We start from the raw sequence: 26,271 nt of genomic DNA, 5'->3' as shown, positions 1-26,271 counted from the left end.
TTTTATTTGATTTTTACAACTATGCAAAAAAAAAAAATTCCTTATTTCACTTTAATATTTACATCTATAATGGAATATTGCTACGTAGATTTCGAATAGAAACTTTTTGAATACTCAACATGTTGAAAGTTGAACTGTTTGTCTATGTTGCAAGCCTGTGTATTAAAATCATTATTTGTAAGATGTTGAGTTATATAATTATGCATATGATGATGTAATTAAGTTGAATTTGTAAATGATAAATATATACACCCGTATAAATGTAAATGACATGTTTACCTACTTAGGATATCTATATATGTTTGTATTGATATTTTATTTATTGATGAAATCGAATAGTCAAAGATTATGAAATTTATGAAAATTAAAAATTTAGGATTGTCGTTTTGCTAAATTATTATTGGATATTTGCATCCAATTATATTACAATTTACAAATGATGATCAGTTAGATCGATTCAACTACATGCGATTATAATAAACATGTCTAAAAACACGAATCTATGACGACCAAATATTTCAACTACATGCAATTTTCCCTGCAATAATTCTATTTACACTAAAAAAAAAAAATCTATTTACACTGTATATATATATATATATACGATTTAATTTTTTAGAAGTCAAATTATAAATTTGCTATAAAAACTTTCAAAAAATTTATGCTGAAATCAAATTATTCAAATAATGGAAATGATGAAAATTAAGAAAAATCTAAAGTATTATTACTATTTTCTAATATCTGAAATTAAGAATAGCGAGATAATGACGTCAAAAAAAAAGGAATAGCGAGATGATATCCGTACCGTAATACTCTTACGTTTCTAAGGAGTACAAAAATTATCCCTTATAAACTAATTGGACATGTTAGCCAAAGTTTCAGCTTCTTCATCGGTTTTTTAGATTTTTGTCGTCTTGTTACACATATATACACATGCACAAATTAGTATACATGCAAATATATACATAAAATATTTATTGTTGGAAGCTGGAACATATAGAATATAGCGCATGACTTTTCTATAAAATTTGAAAGAATAGAACATAGAATCATGGTTTCATCACTCGGCACTATGTATGAAATACTCAATAAAATAAGGTAATCATTGAAACCAAAAAGAGTAATTTCAACCGCAAGTTAAAAAGGAAGAAGTTGATTATATATAGAACCATTTTTTATTTAATTGTTTCTTAACTGTTTAATTTGTCGCTTGTGAAACAATCAAGCACATGGGTCAAACTATACTTACTACTATATATGTGAAATTGTGCATTATCATTCCTTTGTCTCAAATTAAGCTAGAAAACCATGAAAGAAGAACACCCATATATGCAAGATAGAACCACCCCGATCATAGTTCTATTTTATTTAAACAAATAACTTCTAATTAGACTTTAGAACCATACCACTTCACTGATTCGACTCTGAGTATGGTTCTACACATACAAAATTATTTTACCCTAGCTAAATACTATATATTATGATCAAGTGAAATCTACTCCCAATCAAAACAATATATCAAACAGCCTAAATAATATTTTGTAAATAAATGTGTTAATTTCATAATTACAATCCGTAACATTGCAGGATGCGGACATCGTCAAAAAAATAAAAATAAAAGAATAATTATAAATTATTACTAATCAATTAAATATATCTTTAACTAAAAAGTTATAGGACATATAAATCTACAAAATTGTATAGTACTTGAATTACCAAATAATTATTCTGAATCATCATAGTTTGTAAAGAATTAATAACTTTATAAAATTATATACCAGAATATTGCTGAAATTCATAGCAATAAATATAGTAAAGTATATTATTTAATTTTTATTAAATTATTAAAATGAAAATATAGAGATAAATGGGTGTAAATGTGTGGTCAGCACGTGAGAGTTACTTTTGGCGCATGGGAAAAGCTGATGGAAATACCACATCGTCAACACTTTTCATTTTAATTTTATACTGAAATGGTCTCAGATGAAAGGTAAATCAAACATTAAAATAAATTTTCTTTCGGCGAGTTAAAATTTGGGTTGTGCGAGAAAAAAAAGACTTGTAATTGTGTGTTGTCGTGGTTGGCCAGTAAACCAACGTGTATAAACCATAAATGGTAATTGTGTGGGAAAAAAAGACTTGTAAATGTGTATCGTCGTGGTTGCTGGTTGTGCAGTAAAATGTGGCAAATGGTCGTGGTAGGGCTGTAAAAATGTGGCAAATGTATTTAACTGATTGTCACCTACATTGGTGGCTTGGTGCATTTTAATAGTATAACAAACAGTAAGAGTATATTTTCTCATTATACGCGATGTAGCATAGGCTTAAGCTAATTGTTTTTTTTTTTTGGTTCCTAAAGTGATTAATTCTAATTGTTTTAATTTCTAAAGTAGTAGTACAAATGTACAATGTAAAATTTCTTGAAGATACTGTGGGAAAATGATAATGTAGAGGCGTAAAAGTAAAACAATAGTACCAGAAAGAGGGAAAGAAAAATATAAAACAGAAAGAAAATCAAAAGAAAAAGAAAGGAATAGAGAAATAGTGCGGCGATGTGTGACGGATAATTGAAGAGAGAGCGGGGCCCACCTGACCGCACCATAAAAGAGACGCAAATTGTCTGGAATTAAGGAACCATTATTATATTTTCTATTTCCATTTCATTTTCGTTTTATTTTATTTTTCTTCCCGATTTTCATTATCTTCAGTAAAAGTACGTAAGGTTATCGGGTCTGGTCAATAAGTAATTCAAGATCCAATTCTGCGCCTAGTGAGCTTGTAAAAGGGTCAAAGAAAACAAGTTTTTATCAAAAGAGATTTGGAATGTGGGGCGAAATGTTTTCCGATCAAAGATTTTGGTAAGAAATGAATGAAACAAACGTGTTATCTCTCCCGTACGACCATAACACATGTTTTAATTGGAGTGAGTTATGTGTGCGATTGTATTGAAAACTTATATTTTATGATTTTCCGATATGTCCATCTTCGTTGTATCTCATATATAGTCTTTCTGTATTTATAGAACAAATATATGACCCCGAGTATGGAAATAGTAGACTAGGTTATTATATGATGGCTTAAATTTTGGAATGTATTGTCAATGGTCTATTTCGTATAGTGATTAAAAAGACCTATAAGATATTCTATTATACTTAGGAACCACAATTGTTATAGTCGTATCAACAAAATCGGATTTTCGTGCTAGTATAAATATGGATTAACTTCATAGTTTAAATCCTCAATTTTTAAGGATTTGTAAACAATAATTCATATATTCATGAAAGAGAACTAAAGGTAATTAACTTAACTCATTTTTTTTCTTTACAAAATTCAAATTTTGCTTGTTGTTTCTCGCGAGTGTCAGCTCACCGTAGTCATACGATTTTACGAAACAAACAAGATCATGTTTTCAATGATTTTGACATGTGATCTCCTTAGTTGACCTTTGAGCAATGTCAACTTGATTGCAAAAGCATGCTATACGCAATTGATTTGAATGTGTATCTTTGTATAAGTGCATTACATATTTGGTTGGTTATATATGAGCAGCCATAGCGATGGAGTGATGGACAAATATATGTAAGAAATGTACCGGCTCTAAGCCCATGTTTTATTGGTTTGTATCCAAGATCGGATCTGTCGATGGTTATCTGCTACAATCATTTTAGCAAGTGGGTTTCTTTACTGTGATCTACGATTTCTTTTCTACTGCCAAAACATTGGTGCATGCAACATACGATCGTCCGCAAATTGAATAATACGTTGATTTTTCCAAAGACGTTTTTATTGAAATGTGTTAATATCTGGTTGATGGATGGAAAAATATCTCAACAATCACCTTGGAATCTTCATTAATTTGATTTCAACCATAAAACTATCTCGCGAGTAAATTAGAAAATTCCAAAGAGAATCAAAATTTGATTGCATCGTTTATATACGTTTTTGGTTATGGAGTTATATTGTTTCATACATGATACAAATATATATGTTCAAACATTTTTAGGCGACATGTACATTATGACACATAACAATCTAGTGGCATGTAAAGAAAAAAACACAGAGAAAAAGGTTAAATTTGGGACGAAAAGAAAGTAACAAAGTTTTTTACAGAAAGTAATTACACTTACAGATGAAAGAAAAGGCACTATGATATGTAAAAGATGTCAAAGAGGTTTAGTCGTATCACTGTGTTTGACCGATCACTGTCTTCTGATTCCTTTTTCCAATTTTATAATTGTGATCTACAAATTAATTTATTCGCTGCTTTAATCAGTCAGTAAATGATAGGTTATTAGACTATAAATAATTCCAATGAAAACATTTAAACTAGTATTCATATTTTGGCGTGTTGTTAGCGGTTTAGCTCCTTCAGCCTCAGCTTCATGTAGTAGCGCTTGTTCTCGTAAAAGTTTTATATATAGAATGAGAATGACTAATCTGGATGAGAAAATAAAACAATCACTAATCTTAACAATTTTAGTTTTAATTTTATTCTCAAAATTGTTTCATCATTCTAGATACCATGCAAGTTAGTTATTTTCTAGTTACTTTTATTTATCAATGAAAATAGTTACCATTTTTCTTGCAGCAACGCCATTTTTTTTACATATCATACCTAACTATTGATTGTATCTTTGAAGTGAAAATTCGATCACTGGCTACAAAAATTTACAATTTGTATCTTACACATGTACCGAAGGACCTAGTCTTTTTAATGGTGTATCTGACCATTGGTTTTTAGTGGTAAAATCTAGACCTAAACACTTGTATATATACTTTTCAAATAATACAAATTTGGTTCGTATAATAAATGAAGATAAGACATTCTAACAAATAAAACACTACCACAAAGGGATAGTGAGAGAATGTGTTTCATAACAAGACATACTTTGATTGCTTGATGTGTTAAAATGATTATGTCAGAGACAGAGAGCGATCATAGGCTTTGTTTATTCTTCTCGTAATAACGTTTTTATTTTCCGTCGAATTTTTACGATTGAAATTTGCAACTCGAAAATTCGCTAAGGTAGAAAACAATTGTGTAGATCTCATAATAGAAGAAAGTTGAAAACACCATTTGTTACAAGCATAACTTCAATAGCACAACTTTAGTAGTAGACCATGTCTTATAATTAAGTCTTACTTTATTTTTTTTTAATGAATAAAACTTTTAGTGAAGGACGATAAGTTGTTCCTCCATATTTTTTTTTAAATTGTGGATAACTTCAACATGTATATTTTAAATTGGAATAAAAGCAGTGTTTGATAAGATTTGTTATTTTTCCTTAGGTTTTACAAGAGCTTTCCACATTTGCATTTTATTTAGTTCTATCTAGAACTCACAATCACGACAACCATATTTTTGTTGTTTTTTTTTTGTATGTTTTGTTTTCTTTCCAAAACATTTATTTAGGGGTTTAGAATTTAGAATAAAAGAACATCCTAGCTACAAACCAAAAATGCTTACCAGATAAAATTCCACATCATTTTAGTATGGAATTACAACTCTAAACATTCACTTATAAAAAATTGAAAAAAGTACAAAAATTAAAGTGTCAAACCATTGTTTTCTCAAAATATTTGAGTACTTTTTTAGTTGTTTGATTTTCTACAATTTAGAGCGTCTCGTGCATAGAAGACATCTGTTCTTTGGTAATCCCTTGCAATGCATGATCCTCCACACATCTAAGAAGCATTCAGCCAAGAACAAAAAAAATGGACGTTACATTTCATTAACAGGTTTAGACCGAATGTTGAAAACAAACAAAAGAGGTTAAGAGATTAGACTATCTTCTTTAACTAAACTCGATTTTAACTATCCAATTCCAAAGAGTAAAAAGACTAAATAAATGGTTTCCTATATAGTCATTTCACAAAAAGAAGAGGGACAAGTTCGTAAATGATCGCCGTATTATTATTAATAAAGAAGAGGGACAACTTTTCTTTTTCCGCTTATGCACAGCTTGTCGGTTTGCGTGCAAATCCTCTGTTTCACGATTTCTCTCTCTCTCTCTCTCTTCTCTTTTATTCCTCCCTCTGTTCTAAGTTCAGAAAGCGGACACACATCACTTACTCTCTCTCTCTCCTTCACTTTCTTCACTTTCTCACATAACCACTATCTCTTTTCTTCATTTGAATTTATTTTAGTGTTCTCCTGAGTTTCAAACCTTTTCAGCTTCGATTGTACCAAGTGATGTTCTGGGTTTCTTCTACTTCTTCTTTGCCATCATTGTTTTCAAGGTTTCTGTGTACTGGATTCTGCTAATGCTTCGAGCGTTTGGTGTCTCTCTTCTCTGAGAGAATTAACGTCACTTTCTCAGGGAAAGTTTTGGGTTCTTCTTTCTCTTTTCCCAGAAAAAAAAAATCAAACTCTGTAATTGGGTTTCTGGGTGTGATTCTGTATTCCTGGAAGAATCTTCAAAATTCTCAGATCTGAATCTTTCTTTTCACTGTTTTAATTTTTTCCTCATCTTCGCTTCCTTTTTTTTTCTTTTCCAAAATTCTCAGTTTCCACATGTCGTTGGTCTTTCGCTACAAGCCACGACCATAGAATCTTCTTTGTCTGAAAAAACAAAAGAATTACAATTTACGTTTCTCTTAAGAAACGACGACGGACTTTCCTAAGAAAAAATAAAGATTTATAGATAAAAAAAAATAAAAAAGGGAAGAGAAGTAAAGAAGAAGAAGAAGCAAGTTTGAGACTTTGGAGTTTTGTGGTCGAGAAAAAATGGAGATGGCGGTGGCTAATCACCAAGACAGAAGTAGTGACAGCATGAATAGACATTTAGACAGTAGCGGCAAGTACGTCAGGTACACGGCGGAGCAAGTGGAGGCGCTCGAGCGTGTCTACTCCGAGTGTCCTAAGCCAAGCTCGCTCCGGCGACAACAATTGATCCGTGAATGTTCCATTTTGGCCAATATCGAGCCTAAGCAGATCAAAGTCTGGTTTCAGAACCGGAGGTATAATTTTTTTCAAATTGCTTCTTCTCACTTTCTAGGAAGAAGGAATGAAAAAAAATCTGTAATTTAGAAGAGTATTCCTTTGTCTTGTTTTGTTGCTCTTAGAAGATTTTGGTCCGTGATTCGATTCTCCGACACAATTTCCTGTCTTTTTATTTTTCGTTTAAAAGGGTTTCTCTGAATCTGTCTAGTAGTTTTGATGTGAAGTGCCGGATTTGGATTCATGTGTATCATTTATCCTCATTAGCTCTATGACTATTCTTGTGACTATGTCTATTGTCTGATGCATAATCTTATCTGGTTTTGTGGGGTTTAGGTGTCGAGATAAGCAGAGGAAAGAGGCGTCGAGGCTCCAGAGCGTAAACCGGAAGCTTTCGGCTATGAATAAACTGTTGATGGAGGAGAATGATAGATTGCAGAAGCAAGTTTCTCAGCTTGTCTGTGAAAATGGATACATGAAGCAGCAACTAACAACTGTTGTACGTAACTCAAAAATTTCTCTTTTTTTTTGGGAAAAAGAATTATCCGTGTAAGTTATTGAATTGATGTTGTGATTTCAGGTGACAGATGCAAGCTGCGAATCTGTGGTCAATACTCCTCAGCATTCGCTTAGAGACGCGAATAGTCCTGCTGGGTAAAGTTTCATTTTTTGAAATTTGTAGTGACTTTTTTCATAACTTTTCTCTCTTGGTCTAATCACTTGGTTTTGTTCTTAGATTGCTCTCGATCGCAGAGGAGACCTTGGCAGAGTTCCTATCCAAGGCTACAGGAACTGCTGTTGATTGGGTTCAGATGCCCGGGATGAAGGTTTTACGCTGTCTCCTATCTTTACTCTTGTTTTTGAAATATTTATTGCAATGTATAATATTGAAAATGTGTAATCTGTTGCTGTGTATTTTATTAGCCTGGTCCGGATTCGGTTGGCATCTTTGCTATTTCGCAACGATGCAGTGGAGTGGCAGCTCGAGCCTGTGGTCTTGTTAGTTTAGAACCTATGAAGGTAAGAACATGCCACTCTTTTCAATGCTATACGGACAAGACTCAAACCTGTTTCACTCTCAGCCATTTCTGGTTTACTATTTTCTTGCAGATTGCAGAGATTCTCAAAGACCGGCCGTCTTGGTTCCGTGACTGTAGGAGCCTTGAAGTTTTCACTATGTTCCCGGCCGGTAATGGCGGCACAATTGAGCTCGTGTATATGCAGGTGAATCTTATTCTCTTTTGGTTTAGTTTTCTGTCTCTTACAACCATTGAAGATGAAAATAAATACAGTTGAGAAATGACTTTTCGTCAGACATATGCACCAACGACCCTGGCTCCTGCCCGCGATTTCTGGACCCTGAGATACACAACTAGCCTCGACAATGGCAGTTTTGTGGTATGCAACTCTCATAATGTGTTTACATAAAAGTTTTAAGAATAAATACGCACATATCTCTTCTACAAAAAGCTATTTTTTTATTCTTTCAATGTGTCTTTAAAAGGTTTGTGAGAGGTCACTTTCTGGTTCTGGAGCTGGTCCTAATGCTGCCTCAGCTTCTCAGTTCGTGAGAGCAGAAATGCTTTCTAGTGGGTATTTAATCAGGCCTTGTGATGGTGGCGGTTCAATTATTCACATTGTCGATCACCTTAATCTTGAGGTAATTAGATCTTCCCAGAGAATATATTGTGTGTGGTTGCTTCCTTAAAATGAAGTGATTCTAAGTCTAGTGTTCTTGCATTGTAGGCTTGGAGTGTTCCTGATGTGCTTCGACCCCTTTATGAGTCATCCAAAGTGGTGGCACAAAAAATGACCATTTCCGTGAGTGTGTATATAAAAGTAACCATGCTAATATATGATTGATTAATATCCGTTTCTAATGGTTGGGTTCATGTTTTAGGCGTTGCGGTATATCAGGCAGTTAGCTCAGGAGTCTAATGGTGAGTTAGTGTATGGAATAGGAAGGCAGCCCGCTGTTCTTAGAACCTTTAGCCAGAGATTAAGCAGGTAATTCGATCATTAGCTGAAATATAGTTCTTCTTTGCTCTCTGTTTTCTCTGTTTTTTAATTTTGTTTTCTTGTTATTGGTTTTCTTGCAGGGGTTTTAATGATGCGGTTAATGGTTTTGGTGACGACGGTTGGTCTACGATGCATTGTGATGGCGCGGAAGACATTATCGTTGCTATTAACTCTACGAAGCATTTGAATAACATTTCTAATTCTCTTTCGTTCCTTGGAGGCGTGCTTTGTGCCAAGGCTTCAATGCTTCTCCAAGTACGTTATTGGTTCTCTTGTGTGCTTTTGACCCTTTATTTCATGGCCTAGATTAATGTTCTTTAATGTCTTGTGTAGAATGTTCCTCCTGCGGTTTTGATTCGGTTTCTCAGAGAGCATCGATCCGAGTGGGCTGATTTCAATGTTGATGCATATTCTGCTGCGACGCTTAAAGCTGGTACCTTTGCTTATCCGGGAATGAGGCCAACGAGGTTCACCGGGAGCCAAATCATAATGCCACTAGGGCATACAATCGAACACGAAGAAGTAAGGGTTTCTAGTCTTATCCAATGAGGAAAACATCAGTTTGTGTTCTGTCACCTAATGTATTTGGTTTTGTTACAGATGCTTGAAGTAGTTAGATTAGAAGGTCATTCTCTTGCACAAGAAGATGCATTTATGTCCCGGGATGTCCATCTTCTTCAGGTATATCATTTCTAATAACTTGATGGATACTTGAAATTACTCCAATCTTGTAGTTAAATTAACTTGATGATGTATGGCAGATTTGTACCGGGATTGACGAAAATGCTGTTGGAGCTTGTTCCGAGCTTATATTTGCTCCGATTAATGAGATGTTCCCTGATGATGCTCCGCTTGTTCCATCTGGATTCCGAGTCATACCTGTTGATGCTAAAACGGTACTTGTCTTTTGCTCCGTCACTGTTTCTTTACTTACCTAGAGATGTTATTCTCCAATGCTTACATATTTTTTCTTATACAGGGAGATTCGCAAGATCTGTTAACTGCTAACCACCGCACATTAGACTTAACTTCTAGCCTTGAAGTTGGTCCATCACCAGAGAATGCTTCTGGAAACTCTTCTGCTAACTCAAGCTCGAGGTGTATCCTCACTATCGCGTTTCAGTTCCCTTTCGAGAACAACTTGCAAGAAAATGTTGCTGGTATGGCTTGTCAGTACGTGCGGAGCGTGATTTCATCGGTTCAACGTGTTGCAATGGCGATCTCACCGTCTGGGATAAGCCCGAGTCTAGGCTCCAAATTGTCCCCGGGATCTCCTGAAGCTGTTACTCTTGCCCAGTGGATCTCCCAAAGTTACACGTGGGTTTTAATGGCTACTTGTGAATTCTTTCTTGAAAACACCCAGTTTATCGATGATGTCTTACGTTTTGATATGTTTGTTTTTCCAGTCACCACTTAGGCTCAGAGTTGCTGACGATTGACTCGCTTGGTAGCAACGACTCGGTATTGAAACTTCTTTGGGATCACCAAGATGCCATCTTGTGTTGCTCTTTAAAGGTGTGTGTCCTCTACCAAATAGGGGTGTTAAATTCTGCTTTTGGTTTGTGTGCTTTTAGTTTTAATATGGTATGGTTATGTTGCAGCCGCAACCAGTGTTTATGTTTGCGAACCAGGCGGGTTTAGACATGCTAGAGACAACACTTGTAGCTTTACAAGACATCACACTCGAAAAGATCTTTGATGAGTCTGGTCGAAAGGCTCTCTGCTCCGATTTCGCCAAGCTAATGCAACAGGTAACGCAAGAAAATGACAAATCTTTTGGTCAGATAACGTTTGGATTCACTGTCTGAGAAAATGTGTTTGTCTCTACAGGGATTTGCTTGCTTGCCTTCAGGAATCTGTCTCTCGACGATGGGAAGGCATGTGACTTATGAACAAGCTGTTGCTTGGAAAGTGTTTGCTGCATCTGAAGACAACAACGACAGCAGTAATTTGCATTGTCTTGCTTTCTCCTTTGTAAACTGGTCGTTTGTGTAATCTTTATCTCTTGTGAGGATTTTAGGAAAGGCTAATCAAATTTACATTTAGACAACTCAATTTTTTGTTTTTTGGTTGTGTAGGTGTCTCAGTCACTGTTTTGATCAAATGTTCTTCCTTGCTTTTCATTTTGTTTTTTATTTTAGCGAGGAAACCATAAAAGAGACCTGATAATATCTATATCGCATTATATAAAAAGGATGATGTGCCATCTTTTATTTTATTACAATCTCCTATCCATATCTTCGACATGTAGCTGTTTTTCTTCTTCTTCATCGGAATCAAATCATGGAATGAAAAGAGCATTCATGTTTCTAGTGATGACTACCGAGTCAAAGGTTACACATCACTTCCTCTTTTGCCTTTTGTCAGTACTTACATATCCCTTTATATTTAGTTCCTTTTACCATTTAGTAATATTGTATATAACTAGTTAAGAAAAAAAAACAAAGAATCAACAAGAATCCACAGATGTAAGAAAGAAAAATTACAGCCGAGTACAATTTTTGACCGGCCGTTTAAAATGAAAGGCTCTTCAGAATTTCATGCATCTCGCCGGTAAACCAGTCTGATGATTGACGGCGACAATCTCGGTGACATTGTTGCAACGGAGAACATCTTGACCAAGCTTAGCTCCTGCAGCTTTAAGACCTTTAAGAGAAACAGGAATGTTAAATAGATTGAGTGATGGAAGCTTTGAAGCGGGAGGGAGTTTCTGGTTCGGTAAGAAGTTTCTGAAATCATCCATAAGCAAAGGAACTTCGAAATCGGATTTGTCGTGTTTCACCATATTGTCTTTGGCTGCGATGTGAGCTCCTGGTTCCATGTGGTTGGTTGAGAAACTTTGTTGGTTAGGGAAGTTTGGGTAGAGACTAACGTATCCTCTAAGGTACATCATGTCGATCAAGAATTTCTTCCAAGAAGCTTGCCAACCGTTGGTTCTTGATTTTGGAATCTGAACCGGATTAGCTTTCGCGTTCTCCGTGAATCTCATGTTCATGTAGACATAGAACTCTCTCCATTGCTTTGGGAAGAAAACGGCTCCCCAACTACAAGGCAACTGGTGAAGGTAAGGAGTGTGTGGATGGATTTGTTTGAAGAAATCTGTTGGGTTCCATTTGGGTCTCTCTTTAACCACTTCGACTATTTTGGGTGTGTAAAGAGAGATGGAGGCGAGTTCCGGGAAAGAGACTTGAGGGTCGTAGTGGTAAGCGAGTAGAGCGTATTTGATCCAGAGGTAGTAATAAGGAGAGACTTCGATGTCGTCTTCAAGCAAGAGACCAAAGTCATCATCAGTAGCTGGATACCAACTCTCACTCACAGCTCGGATTAAGCCTCCTTGGATGATTCTTCTTCTTAAGGTTTTTGTTCCGTGAGGCCAATCGAATGTGCTCACTACTTTTATCGTCTCTTCATCCACTTTGCTATCCATGTTGAAGCTGATAGATATTTCGTCACCTAGGTAGTATGCATTGCTCAAAGACCTAAGCAATCTTAATAAAGACTGAGCTCGGTTTTGAGTGATGATGTTCACTGAGATTCTCATCTTATTCCAGTCTGCAATCAAAACATTTTTTTGTCAACTCAGGTAAAACGAAATTGAGAAAAAAGCAATATCAAACAGGCAAAAGAAAAAAGATACTGATACATACTTGGCAATGCAGTTGATCTTAAATCAGCCATCCATAGAACCTTGGAGATAGAAGCTCTCGGGAGAAGAACCAGTGCGGTGCCATTCGGGTTAATCTCTGTAGCCATTTTCAAAGCTTTCTTGACATTAGGATCAGCATCAGCTACCGTTATCACAACGCTCGGGTTATGGATCTTGATAAGCCCTTTCATGCTCGAATACACAGCTTGCAACACAGGTACCTCTGAGTTCGACACACCCAATATAGCTCCAACTTCCAAATCAAAAATCTTGAACCTTCTCTCACTGCAAACCACCTTAGGCCAATTCAAAGCCGAGGCTGCATCCTCACACGGACAGAATTTCCCGCCCGATACCGCTATGTAAGCCTTTTTACCAACGGTGGTTCTGAACTTTTCAAGCAAAGGACCAAGTGCTTTGACTTCGTCGATTGAATGTGCGTAAAACAGAGCGTCGATCTTCTGAGGATGCATTGCAGCCCATTGAGTTACGTAACCAGTCGAAAGTGCTTTCCACCATTGGTTGTCTCTCACTTCGACAATGTTTTTGAAGATCACTGTGGTCTCAGACACGTAAGCGAGTCTATGTTCACTATCTCCCCATGTCTCCTTGTCATTTGGATCCACTGGAAGAACGAAAGATCCGGCATTTCTGTATTTCTGCAGCTGATAGCTGCAAAAGCGCAAAAAAGAAAATCAAACCCAACTTCAGAACAAAGTTTCCTTTTTTCACACCAGAGAATGAATATAATTTTACTTTCTCATGAAACGAAAATATTGTCTAAACACGTGATTCTATTACTCTCACGAAGATCATCATTTTTGATGAACGTTACTGCAATGAGTATGTATCAATGCGAGATTGTATGAGACTTTTACAATATTATAATATTATTTTCGGTTTTTATTCAAATTCCTGGAATTCAAGGAATTAGAACACTGCCTTATTGTGTACTCAAAAATTTGATTTTCCCGAAAAAATTCCCAGAATCGATGACACAGGTGACTAACCTCAGGTGAAGATCTTCGCCAGTGGCGAATGTGAATGGTTTCTCGATGAATAACGCTTTCACCAGCTCCGCCGATAAGAACCACGAGCTCGATAAGAAATCGACCTGGAGGATTCGATCCAGAGTGATGTCATAAGCCGGATCAGGCAAGTAAAGCCCAGCTTCCTTGGATCTAAACTTCCTGTAGCTCGGAAACGTGAAATCCTTCTGCCGGAAAGGAAGAATCCGTCCGATACTTCCCAGAACAGAGTTCTCGTACTTCTCCGTCCCGGCGACGTGCGCGAGCATCTGAAGCATCTTCTTCCCAGGAATCATATCATCGTCGAGTATGTAAACCAGATCCGCCTCCGTCTGAAGCGCGATCTGGAACCGTCCATAGTATTTGAAGTCGTAGTTCGAGCTGATGAAGCTGATTCGAGAATCGTTGTAGCTTCCGGTGATTCGCCGGAGAGAAGCTTCGTTTGGGGTCCCGAAGGCCAAAACCCAGACATGATGAAACGGCAACGTTTGGTGGAGGAGAGAATCAAGCTGAGCACAAAGCGTTTTCCTCTTAAAATGGTTTAGTATCACTGTTATTTTGGGTTTTCTAGGCCCATTTAAAGCCCATTTAGACTTCATCTTCATCAACTCATCTAAACTCTCAGACCCAAGGTTCTTCTTCTGGAACCCCAAAACCTCGTCGTAAAGCTCCCTCTTCATTTTGACCATCTTATCGTCGTTGGATTTCTTCTGCGAGAAATCGATCTTCTCATACTCGCAAACCTCCGCCGGAGAAACCTTCCCCGGGAAATGATCCTCTGATTTGAGAAAGGAAGCAGAGTCTTGGTAATGGCTGACGACGTGAGGGGTAACAATGTAATTACGCATATTATGGGCCCATTTGGTGGCCCAAGTGAAGTCTGGTTTGGCCCGTAAGTCAATGGAAGGACTCATGTAGTAGAGAAGTCCGGTGGCGTAGACGGCAAATGCGAACTGAAGAAATGTCAGCGCCGTCACGAACTTGGCGGAGTTGAGTTTCCGGCTAGGCTTTGGTTTTCCGGCAGAATATTCGCCAAAGATGCTCTCTATATAATCTCCGCCGCTTCTTACAGCCGGTGGCCGAATAAAACCCATTTTCTCAGAATCCAAAACCTTGTTTATTTGAAGAAAACACGAGAAAAATGAGAAAACGAAAGAGGGAAACAAGAATGTGGAGGTTGGTGCTTTTTTCTTCTTTCTGTAAACTGTTTATAGCAATGTATATATATGTGAACAAGAGATAAACACAGTACACAAACATATATAATATAAAGTGAGATTTGTGGGTGAAGAAGCATTACACAAGGAGGATTCACATGGGGTAAACGTTCATTAAAAATAAAGTAAAGTGTTAATATTTAAAAAACAAGATTTTTTTTATTAATTTTTATTGGTTGAATGTATAAAAAAGGTTACGCGATACCGTTAGATTGTGTAACTTATCAATTTGTTTTATTATTCAAGAAACTATCATTTAAGCCGGGTTCATTGGCGTATAAAAGGGATACCTTTGCATTTAACACTTCCATATGCTATGTTTTTTATTTTGCAAAAAACAATATTGTATATATATATATGTATGTAGTCATATTCACTTCAATAGCTATGCTACTTTTCAAAAAAATTATTATTATTATGTTATAATCGCTTTGCTACTTGAATTAGGCTTTTGTTTAGTTAATTCAATAGTTCTCTTTTCTCAATATCGCATCCACGGAACTTAAAATTGTTCAAAAGCTTAACAAAATTAGTATACTCGGTGTGGAAAACAAAATCAATTTTAACGTACTCTATTCATTTTTATATATCAGGTATTCTAACGTATGTACTCAATAATCTATTCATTCATATTAGTATATGAAAATTTAAAGATTTATGCAGCCTAGTCGAGAAGGAGATACATAAAGTTTATTACCTTTGTGTACATGATCGATCGTATTGTGGGAATCAAGCCTTTTCTTCTTCAACAATCGATCCACAAGATATATTATATTATAGTAACAGATTCTCCTTGAATAATGCAAAACTGAAGTAAAAGAGTCTAAGAATTCAAAGAAAGAAAGAAAGATTTGAGTAGAGAACGAGTTATTGAAAGTCTTAGGAGTATAAAAACATTTTATACAAAATGTTTCGGACAAGCGACGGTTTGACTTTGCAATTTGCATGTAGATACGTAGTTGAACTTTGCAGCAATTTGCCACCTTTTGCTTATATTATAGTCTCTCTGTTATCTTAATATTCTACTTTTTAATGGACTTCAACCGAACATTTTACCATAAAAACTCCATTTTAATTCCACATATATAATACATAATAACAAGAAACAAAAGGTAGCTAATTATTTTAAAAATTACAAATAAAGAAAATGGGGAAATATATAAAGATATATTTAACATCATAATTTTTAGTTTCAAATTAACTATTAACTATAATATTAATAAGATATACAAATCTCTTCTATAAATTGATGAGGCTGTGATAAGCCCTCCCTAAAACGCTCTATGCCTACAGAAGTTTTGAACATTGATAAATATTAGTATAATAATATCTCTTTTCTCCTGTGTAAAAAACATCATGCTTAATTACTACCGTTATTGTTTTCTTTGATATAGCAATAATAGTTATTGTTATTGTTATCACTATTATTGTTATGATTAATAGTTATTTGTTACCTAGATTATGAGTTTTGAGGTCGGTCACGCATGTGTGACTATAATTAAGAATATAATCATCCATAATCTCACCAAATTGAAAATACGATGAACATGATTGCTACCTTCCTTTTTTTGACGTTGATTGCCTCTGTTGACTCATATAAAGTACATCTATATAAACATATACGTACTGTATACGATAGCATACGTGTCTACGTATATGTGTAATTTTTGTGTACAATTCTGTATAAGTTTAGGTGTCTAATGTTCTTCACATTGATAATTAAAGTCATACCATCCATTCACATCACATTTTCTAACTTATACCATGTATACACAAACATATACATATATCTTGGATACATTTCATTATTTCAATATGAATACATGTGAATCAATTTTCTTAGAGCTACTACTGAGACGGATCATAAACAAATTCTCGGCCATTTTACTATTCATGTGAATTTTTTTTTGTAGATTTCAAGTGTTTGTAAAGATATGAATCAACAAAACAATGTATTTACAAGATGTGAAAAGTATTTCATATATCACTGATCACGAAGACCAAACCATTTTAACAAATTTAAGGAAAGAGAAAACCACCAAAACTTTTTTGTTTTTTGTTTTTTTTTGTGTGGGTAGCTAGGATAATTTGAGGCCGCTATAAATCTAACGAAAGGTTGAATTATGATGACCGGTCTCTCCAAATATGGAAAATGTTGTATATATATTTTCTAAGAAGTTGTAATTTGACTTCCTCAGAAACCAACTTTTATTTTTCACGACCAAGCAGCTTCGTTGTTCCATTTTACCTAATATATGTGGACCGACATATAGTCATGATCATTAACACGAATGTATAGAGTAATTACTTATTAGAACTTCACCAAACTTAGCTTTTAGCATTTGTCAACTTCATAGTGTCAAATACACCACTTTCTAATGTGTTTATATGTCCGATTAAAGTCCTTGTACAAGTGGTATATATACCGTATACTGTACATGTTTGATTCAAAGTTGGTGTACAAGTGGTGATCATATTCGTTATTCTTAAATTATAATTTACGTTTTACTGAGAATTTTTATTTATTCTGACGGATTTCGATCATAACATATGGTTTTCACATGTTCTTAAAACAAGAAACCTTCACACATGCATTATGCATGCAATAATATTAAGAAAAGGGTAAAAACACTGCTGTTAAAAATACAGTATGGCGTTTATTTGACAAGAGAGTATATTAGATACAAAAGTGAATAGCATAATATTTCTGTCATTTATCAAGAAGTTTTTAATTTCCGAACAAAATGAATAATTGTTTGTCTTTATAAATATCTAGAAAATGAAAGACTTTACGCCAAAAGAAGGAAGCAGGAACGAGTTGATGAACAGTCACCGTAGTAAGTCGATCCATCATGCAAGTAGAGAAACAATAAAGTTACCAAATAATAATTTGCGAAATCTAATTTTTTTTCACCCGTCTGTGATTTTCGTTTTTGTTTAACATACATAACACAGGACATTACATATATACGCTTTTTAGGTGACTTAGCAGTTCATTTTAGGCGACTTGATACTTAAAACATGTCCTGTTTTAGGCGACTTGATACTTAAAACATGTCCTGTTCTAGGGGTATACATAACGGTCGAGCCTGAAAGAAAAAAAGTAAAAAACTAGACAAATACGATCCTTACAAGATATTAGAATATAGAAAAGAAGTGATGTAGATCAGTATACATATTTTTTTTGGTGATGCGACGTATATGTAACAGATAAGTACAAGACATAATAAATGCAGGTATATACTCAAATGTCAGTTTGTAACGCACATAGCATAAAGTCCTGTGTGCTATACTTAGGACGTCGCCATCTAATTCTAAAGAGTCCAATCTAAACTAACGATTGGATAACAGATTATGACTATACATATTAAACTCTGATCATTGATCAAAACAAAAATGTTTTTTGGATTGTTTTGTTTTTGCATTCATTGCTGCTATTGACTTATTTGTCTAGAATATTCCTATGAAGATTTCATCAAATTAGGCTAGTATCGATGTATTCGTTGATTTTTAGCCTAATATGTATGTCCTTGGTCATCTTTTCATGGTCGTCCAATGAACACAAACTAACCATTTCGACCAATACGGCAACAACCTTTTCCAAAGTAGATAGATTAATATAGCTAGGATTATCTCCAACTTCAGATATAATTAACCATCAAATTTGCGGAGCATTTAGTCTTTCCAACCCAATTTTGTGTTTTTTCTTCTACTCGGTGTTAAATAAACTTCGTAAGAAAAGAATATTGGTATTCCACGAGGGAGACTCTATCCTAGCAATATGCTTAAGAATATTGCTAGGATATATTTGATTCCACGTTACTTTTTTTTTGGGGAGGAGGGTTGGTTAATCATTGCTTCTTCTTTCCAGTTCGATCGGTTAAATATTATTTAAAGTCTTAAGGAGAACTTAAATAATCGAGCGGTCTTTGGTAGATGAAAATAAAGTTTTAAAATTCGACTGACATAAAATTATTTGTATTCATGACATGAAATTTAATAATTGATTTTTTATATTGAATGCTATTAATAACTATTTGACTTTTACAATCATATTTAGCTACTTTGACTTTCTTGAGAGAATTTGGAGGTAGATCTTGAGATCCAAGAACACAGGCTTTAGCACGTGAGCAAGTCGACTATCGATTTATAGTCTTCAGTTTTTAATATACCAAACAAAATTATGATATGCACTGAATGGAAGATAGAGGTAATACAGTACTTCCTATTACTTATACATTTGTGTTGTGGGAATATAAGAAAGTAATGTAGGACGTTTGTGGATGTCAACAAAAAGTTATAGGACGTTTATGATCTTTTGACGTTAAGATATTTTTTTTGTTTGTTATTTCTTATGGTCGGCTGAAGATAGATAAGTCGATTTTTATATAAGACACTAAACTTTATTAGTACCCGAATTTAAATCTGAACCTAATGTTATTAATACACAATGAAAAAGCAGAGATTTTTTTTTTTTTGCTATTAGGCACTACGGAAAACTAATTGTAATGTCAATCGCAGTGAAAATCCATTCATTTCCTCCTTAACAATTCGTCCTAGAATCAAGATCGGTCATAAGCACAAACAAAAAAATTGGGGTTAGGGTCACAAAGATTCCGTAAGGCAACAATACGGAAGAAAATTTTAATCTAGGAGCCAGTGAATTTCTTATAAGAAATTTCAGGTTCAAACTTTGATTTGCTATAATATTTCAAACTTAGAACTTAGATTTGGTATAATATTTCTAACTTAGAATCACATAATGCAAAAAGCTTCCACCAAAAAATAAAGGAAAATCACATAATGCAAAGAATTTTATAGTCGTTGCAACTTGCATTTTGTACTTTGATCCGGTATGCGTGTGTAGTTATAAATATATAAACACATGCATACATGATACACCTATAGACACATAATACATATCGATATGTGTGTATGTCCAAATCAAACTACACGACAAATAATATATACCACGAAATAGTGCATGGTTGCCCCCACTCATAGATTCAGATTATCATGGGGCTAACAAGGACGAAATTTCTAATTGGATGTTCAAGTGGATCTCTTTCCGCTTAGATTTATATTGAAATGATTTAAGTGGAAAATAGTTTTTGTTCATAATAATCTATTTTCGAGTTCTATCGCATGTGCTAGCAACTGATCCTTTCAACGTCTCATCAATAAATAAAGTGTAAATAATAGTGATTTCGTTCTGGAATATGATAAACATATAAACGACGAACTACATGCCAAAATAATTAAGGCTATAGTCTCGTAATTCATTCACATAAATACTAACCCACATACATGTAAGATATAAAGTCGAACGAAAACGTAAAACTTTTTGTTGTTGTTGTCAGTCGAACGAGATTGTACTCAATTATCACATCTTATATATGGAACCAAGAGTCAGAAACTAATACAACAATGCCACCACTAAGCTCCGGAGGAGTTTCTGGCGTTGTAATACCATTAGTCCACTTGCAAGATTATAAGCACTGCAACTTGGGTCTTATAAAGTAAGTGAAACTTACAAAATTCCAATTTTAATTAGGAAGTACGGTAGGGTTGGATTCATAGTGCCAAATATGCCCATAACACACAAACTTGTCTGCTCAATGCTGTATTACTAGTTTACTACCACCTCATAAATTTTTTTTTTTTTGTGCCTCATAAATTTATGTAAATTCATAAACAGAAAACGAATTTGAAAAATAAAGAAGATAATACAATTGACTTGAGTTGCAATTCGAGGTGATTCGAGCAAAAAACCCCAAACTGATACATAGTTAAAAACTTAAAATACCTTTTAACAGCAGGTTAGCACGACACAAATGCTAATTGTTTATATGAAAAATGCTAAAACTTTTTTTTTTTATCGCTTTGCTAAAGAACCACCTTCATAGATTTCCATCATAATATATATTTGAATCAGAAATTTTTTGGAAAATAGTGACATATCGAATATCCACAATACTATCACAAACCACAAAAATACATGTCAGGATCAAATATAAAGTTTATAATCTACGTCGACATGTAAGCGATTGATTCTCTTGAGATGTCAATAGAGACGTGGTCACTCATGCTTGCTTATTAGATTTTAACGGATTGGCTTACCTCATTAATCTTCAAGAGGTCACTCAAACTATTAGAAATTAGAAATAGGTGCATTCCAAGCCCATTACTTGGCCCATTTAATCATGGGGTGGTAAGGCCCAGAATTAAGTTTGGAATTATGGAGAGATATACAAATAATTTTTCAATGTTTTTGCATGTTAGCTAATAGCTACTATAAAACTCCGTTAGAAAATACCATCAACTATCCTTCAAAATCCAATAATCTGCAAAATTCCGTTGTTAGTATTTAGATCCATAATTTATGGCAAGGAAATACCATCATATACTCAAAAATGGTATACTCTATAGAGTTGTGGATATTCTAAGGTGTATACATAATGGAAATTAACTGGGAACATTTCTATAGCAAACGTACATAATTTTTTAAATATTTATGGGAGAACATTCTCTCCTCAATCACACAATTCACGCGCCTATACCAACCAAAATACATAGGCAAAAAAAACAAGTTATAGTTATAATGAAAGAGACTAAAACCAAGCCACTCTTGCTAAAAATGCGAACATATATATACCTATATAAGCACCGATTCCATTTTCTTTATCTTTTTTTTTTCAACCCCCATCAAAAGCTACTCATTCAACTTATACCCCCCAAAATTGAGAAATTAAGAGTAAACTACCTTCCCAATTGCAAAACAAATCGTACTAAGAAAAAAAAACCACAAAAATCGAAAAATCCTTAATGGTCAAATCCTTTCCACCAATCACCTCGGTCTTGGCCTCGCCGGAAAAGTAAGAGCTTGCCGGAGTCTCCTCTGAGCCGAGGGAATCGGAGTAGAATTTGAGCTCGAGTTAGCACTAGCCAAAGGCTTTCCGAAATTCATGGTCTGAGAAAGATTCACCATATCCACCATTGACTGCGTCTGGTAACTCATGGTCGTAGTATCGCTCATGTCGCCTCTCGCCGTGGCTCGCTGCCATGAGTGCGAGCTTAGACCGGCGAGAACGTAAGCCCTACCCGAAGCCTCGTACACTTGACGGCTCGCCATTCTCTCCTGCGTCTCCTTCAGCTCTGCACACAGTGACACACACAACGGATCTCCGGCTCGGCCCGACACAGACGCCGTGAGTATCCCACGACAAGTCTCAAGAACAGACACAGCTTCTGTCAAGTCACCGCGCTCGGCTAAAACCCTAGCTTCAGAGATTACTTCCGCCGCACGTAACCTGATTCTCTGTCTGTCAACTTCAATCGACACCACAGGTCTTCGTTCCCCAATCGCTATCGGCCTGAGAATCTTTACTTCGCCGGAAGTACTCAAATCAACGGTCTCTTTCGTCATAGGATCTTTGTAAATGCATCGAACCTTGAGCACAGACATAGGATCTGAAACTCCATCGACAATGGGGATATCAAGATTCACCAAGAAGTTCCTCTCTTCCTCTGCGTAGAGATCACCGACTCCGATACATCCGGTTCTTGAATCCGGACCGCTATCAAACCGGTAACTTCCAGCTTTAACCGAACCAATCCGCAAAACCGGATGCACACACTCGACCTTAACGCAAAGCTCTTGAACCACGACGCTAAGAAGACCTCCAATGCACTGTGCAAAGGCGTCTTGTATAACAGTCTCTGACTCTATGAAAGAAAACGTCCCTCCTGAGTTTTCCGCAATGGAATGCATTAAAGAAGCGTCGTGGTCAGCACCAAACCCGAACGCGTGAACCGGGATCCGGTTTCCGTTGATCTCTTTAGGAAGAAGGGTTTTGTAATCCGTTCCTCTTGAACCACCACTGGTGGGACTTGTCATGGTGTATGTATCTTGACCATCGGATAAGAGCACGATGCTCGATACCGAGTTCTTGAATCTACGGTCGATCAAAACTTTTGCGCCTTTCTTCAACCCCTCTGCGATGTTTGTCCCACCGTTCGAGACCAATGCATTAACCGCCTGCAACGCCTCTTGTTTACCGGTCTCGGTCATGAGACGGAGAGGGAAGTTACGGCGTGCCGTGGAGGAGAAGGATATAACAGAGAGACGATCGAACGGGCCAAGATTCTGAATCACGAAACCCATTGCTCGTTTCAGCAAAGCCAGTTTTGTTCCCGCCATGCTTCCGCTCACATCAAGAACCGTGACTAGATCGACAGGAGCTCGGGAAGAAGAAGACGATGAGTTCGAAGCAGCAGGAGCTTTTAGATTGATCAGCACAGCGAAATCCTTAAACGAAACCGATCTCGCTACTTCCGAGACCTCAGGGTATGTTTTGACTTCCAGTTTACCAGAGACACCAGCTTTGGAGGATTCAGCAGGACGGTCTTGATGTTCAAGAGGGTCATCGTCATTGAAAACCGCTGGCTCGGTGTTAAAGATGGAGGAGACCGGTCTTAGACCGTCAGGACGTGAAGAAGATTGATTCTGAGACGACCTGCGTGGTGGTATTGTCATCCATGCGTCATCTCTTGGTTTGACAGAGGATTTAGACTTGGCGTTATGGCTCTGAAGAGGGACCTCGTTCCATTTCGCGCGGCAAACGGGACAAATCGGGTTCCCGTGTTTAACACTCGTGGTGATGCAGTGGAAATGAAACGAATGAGAGCATTCCGCTGTGAAGATGGCGTGGCCTTGCCCTGCTTTCATCGCAGTCAAACATATCGCACACGTTTTCTGCAATTTTCACAAAACAGAGTAGAAACACAATGAGAAATCTCAGATTCTGGATAAAAGATTCTTTAGTTTGAAAGACGTTGAAAAACTTTAGGAGAAGAAAATGGGTTTCCACGTAAGACAGAGTTAGACAGGTCACTGTCGTAAATTACAAGAATCCATCGGAACCTGACATAAGTGAGTTTGTGTCATAGTCTCTGACACATTTGTTTCTGTTACTCTGAGCCTCTCTATTATTGAATGATGCATAAAAAGAAGAGCACATAAAAAATGGAATCTTTCCATTGCCATAACTTGGAAAAGAAAAAAAGAAAGAGACAGAGACTGAGTTTAAGTTTAACCAATAGGTTTAGTATTTTGACCATTCAATAATCTTGGACCAAGAAAAAATAATGGTTTCTTTGTTAGAATATAAATCTTGGAATCTTGATCAAAGTTCATTGGAATCTACGAGGTCAAACAATTAAAAGAACAATGGACAAAAGAGAGGGAAAGACAAAGGGCACAGCTTTATAAAGTAAAAGGATAGAGTTAACCAAATCAGTAATTAAAAGCTTTCTTAGGCAAATTCAACGCTAGAAAGATCAAAGTTGAAATAAAATAAAATAGCGCAAAGTTAAAGAAAGTATGAAAATTTAAAAGAATAGAATACCATTCTATGGATCTTTTCGCGAATATAAACCAAATGCTTATGCACACAGTTCTGTAATTCCATGGTTAAAACTAACAATAATCCTGTTAACGTTTTAAGAAATAGAAAATTTAGCTAAGTAGATGTATACCAAGATTAAGGAAAATGTATACCACGAACAGAAGATATAACTAGATCAAGGAGAATATCTAATTAACAGTAGATTTAGAACACTAAGAAGGGTATCTTTCAACAATAATTGAAAAGTTGAATGCGAAAAAGCAAAAAAAAAGAGATTGGTCCTTGAAGTGCACTTGACTATTGTCAAAAACTTTATCCCCACAGTGGCTCCATTTAGGAGAGTTGATAATTACATTACAACAAATTGCTCATCTTTCTTCAACAAGACCAAGAAAACTATACACAAAAACAAAAGAAAAAATGACAAAAAAAAGAGTGAAAGAAACAGAAGGCACTATAAACCAGGGAAAGAGACAGATCAAATAGAATCCAATCTCAAGCCAGCTATAATGTCAATACCGTGATGAAGATAATGACTCGAATTACAAGACAAGGTTGGTTTTGGAGGAGAGATGTTTACCAAGTACCAAATCCTAATCTCACTAATCATATTACATTTTCATCTACTAATCCCCATTAGCCCTCAAGACATTAGACAACCAAAAAATGAGTTTTTTCTTTCACCCACAGTTTTCAAAAAGGTCAATACTTTCAAAGTTTGTAAATCTCTAAAACAAAACAGAACCTTTAGCTAAGTTAATCCAAAAATATGTAACATTTTAAGCTTGGTTTTTCATAATTTGTTTTTTTAAAGAAATGGGTTATTGTGTGTTTTTTTACGGCAAATGGGTTATTGTTTAGTCATCAAAAAACAAAAAAACTAGAGAACTACTAAGATCATTTGATGTGCGTGAAGATCCAGACTTTTTTAGAAAAAAGAGATTAGTTGAAGATTAAACAAATACTCGTAAAGTAAAAAAAAATACAATAACAACTATACGGTAAATTAAAAATTAATTTGGAGTTCCAAGAAAGATTAGCCCTTGGATTTGGTGTTTAACAATCACAAATTTTGAACCACACAAAGATCCGGTAATCCAACGGCGACCCAAAACCGAAATTCCACAACCTTATCTTTTTGCAAAAACAATTTCAAAATTAGCAACAAATTAGACGGAAAAATTCAACCTTAGAGATGAAGTCCAATGGAATATAGAAGAAACAAACACCCAGATGACGAAAATGAAATTAAAAACCTAAACTTTCTAATCAAACGTAAACAGAAAAGCTTAAAACCGATACTTGTGACGAACCCACAATTCAAACATCCGGAAAAGAGAGAGACGAAAGTGGAGTAGAAAGAAAAAAAACAAACCTTTGATGAGGATTTGCTGATGGACCTAGGCAATCGGAGACCAGAGGAGGAAGGAATCGGCGTAGTGGGCCTTGGAACCATCACCGGAGAAAGCGAAACGGTGTCGTCAGATCTTCTTGAGAGAGAAGAAGGGTCTTCGAGCGTTTTGGGAACGTAAAGGCACAAGTTTAGACCTAAAGCTAGCTTTGCTTTTCGCCATTTGCTTCCCATTTCTTCTCGCAGAAATCAAAATCAGTAAAAAAGGAAAGAAAATACAAAACTTGGAGGTCTTGTCCGAAATCCAATGGAGAAAATCTTCACTTCTTATCTTCTGTAGCCATATAGTTAAGGAGATGGGTAAATGAATTGAGTTTGCAAATTACAAAAGTTTCTTTGTCTGCGACGAGAGAGGAGAGAGAGAGACGGTGGGGAAGTATTTGACCTTTTTTTAGGATGCTGGATGGGTGAAGGGTAGCTTGGTCAATATCTTTCATTATGAAAACTTGGGATTTTACCAAAGTTAAATTTGACCTTTGATTTTTTGTAATCTTTGATATTTGAGTATTCTTTTATTGGTCAGATACGACTTTAGTTTGTTCATTATTCTTTTTCCTAAATAGAATAATGTTTAGAACTAGTACATCAATTTGGTTTTGATTT

The 26,271-nt window shown here is 35.6% G+C and overlaps 3 protein-coding genes across 3 annotated transcripts; 1 reads left to right on the top strand and 2 right to left on the bottom strand.

Annotated features, from left to right (window-relative positions):
* The first annotated feature begins 5,960 nt into the window (after nucleotides 1–5,960).
* On the top strand, nucleotides 5,961–11,105 carry LOC18019521 (homeobox-leucine zipper protein REVOLUTA). Its single transcript, XM_006400758.2, has 18 exons — nucleotides 5,961–6,960; nucleotides 7,277–7,439; nucleotides 7,521–7,594; nucleotides 7,677–7,767; nucleotides 7,865–7,960; nucleotides 8,051–8,164; nucleotides 8,255–8,338; nucleotides 8,445–8,600; nucleotides 8,687–8,761; nucleotides 8,841–8,947; nucleotides 9,040–9,214; nucleotides 9,293–9,481; nucleotides 9,560–9,640; nucleotides 9,721–9,855; nucleotides 9,939–10,276; nucleotides 10,366–10,474; nucleotides 10,561–10,710; nucleotides 10,790–11,105. Exons 1-18 carry the CDS (start codon nucleotides 6,728–6,730, stop codon nucleotides 10,952–10,954), a joined length of 2,535 nt encoding a protein of 844 aa, XP_006400821.1. The 5' UTR covers nucleotides 5,961–6,727; the 3' UTR covers nucleotides 10,955–11,105.
* Nucleotides 11,106–11,265: 160 nt separating this feature from the next.
* LOC18019520 lies at nucleotides 11,266–15,608 on the bottom strand. Its single transcript, XM_006400757.2, has 4 exons — nucleotides 15,548–15,608; nucleotides 13,616–14,745; nucleotides 12,607–13,277; nucleotides 11,266–12,511 (listed from the first exon to the last, which is right to left on the bottom strand). The coding sequence occupies exons 1-4, from the start codon at nucleotides 15,557–15,559 to the stop codon at nucleotides 11,490–11,492; spliced, it is 2,835 nt and encodes a 944-aa protein (XP_006400820.2). The 5' UTR covers nucleotides 15,560–15,608; the 3' UTR covers nucleotides 11,266–11,489.
* A 5,711-nt stretch (nucleotides 15,609–21,319) lies between these two features.
* On the bottom strand, nucleotides 21,320–26,036 carry LOC112086693. Its single transcript, XM_024155809.1, has 2 exons — nucleotides 25,633–26,036; nucleotides 21,320–23,605 (listed from the first exon to the last, which is right to left on the bottom strand). Exons 1-2 carry the CDS (start codon nucleotides 25,840–25,842, stop codon nucleotides 21,698–21,700), a joined length of 2,118 nt encoding a protein of 705 aa, XP_024011577.1. The 5' UTR covers nucleotides 25,843–26,036; the 3' UTR covers nucleotides 21,320–21,697.
* Nucleotides 26,037–26,271: the final 235 nt, after the last annotated feature.

Source organism: Eutrema salsugineum, unplaced genomic scaffold, assembly GCF_000478725.1.
Source record: "Eutrema salsugineum unplaced genomic scaffold, Eutsalg1_0 scaffold_2, whole genome shotgun sequence".
NCBI lineage: Eukaryota > Viridiplantae > Streptophyta > Magnoliopsida > Brassicales > Brassicaceae > Eutrema > Eutrema salsugineum.
Note: the sequence above shows the minus strand (reverse complement) of the source record. Positions and strands in the feature narration are given on the sequence as shown.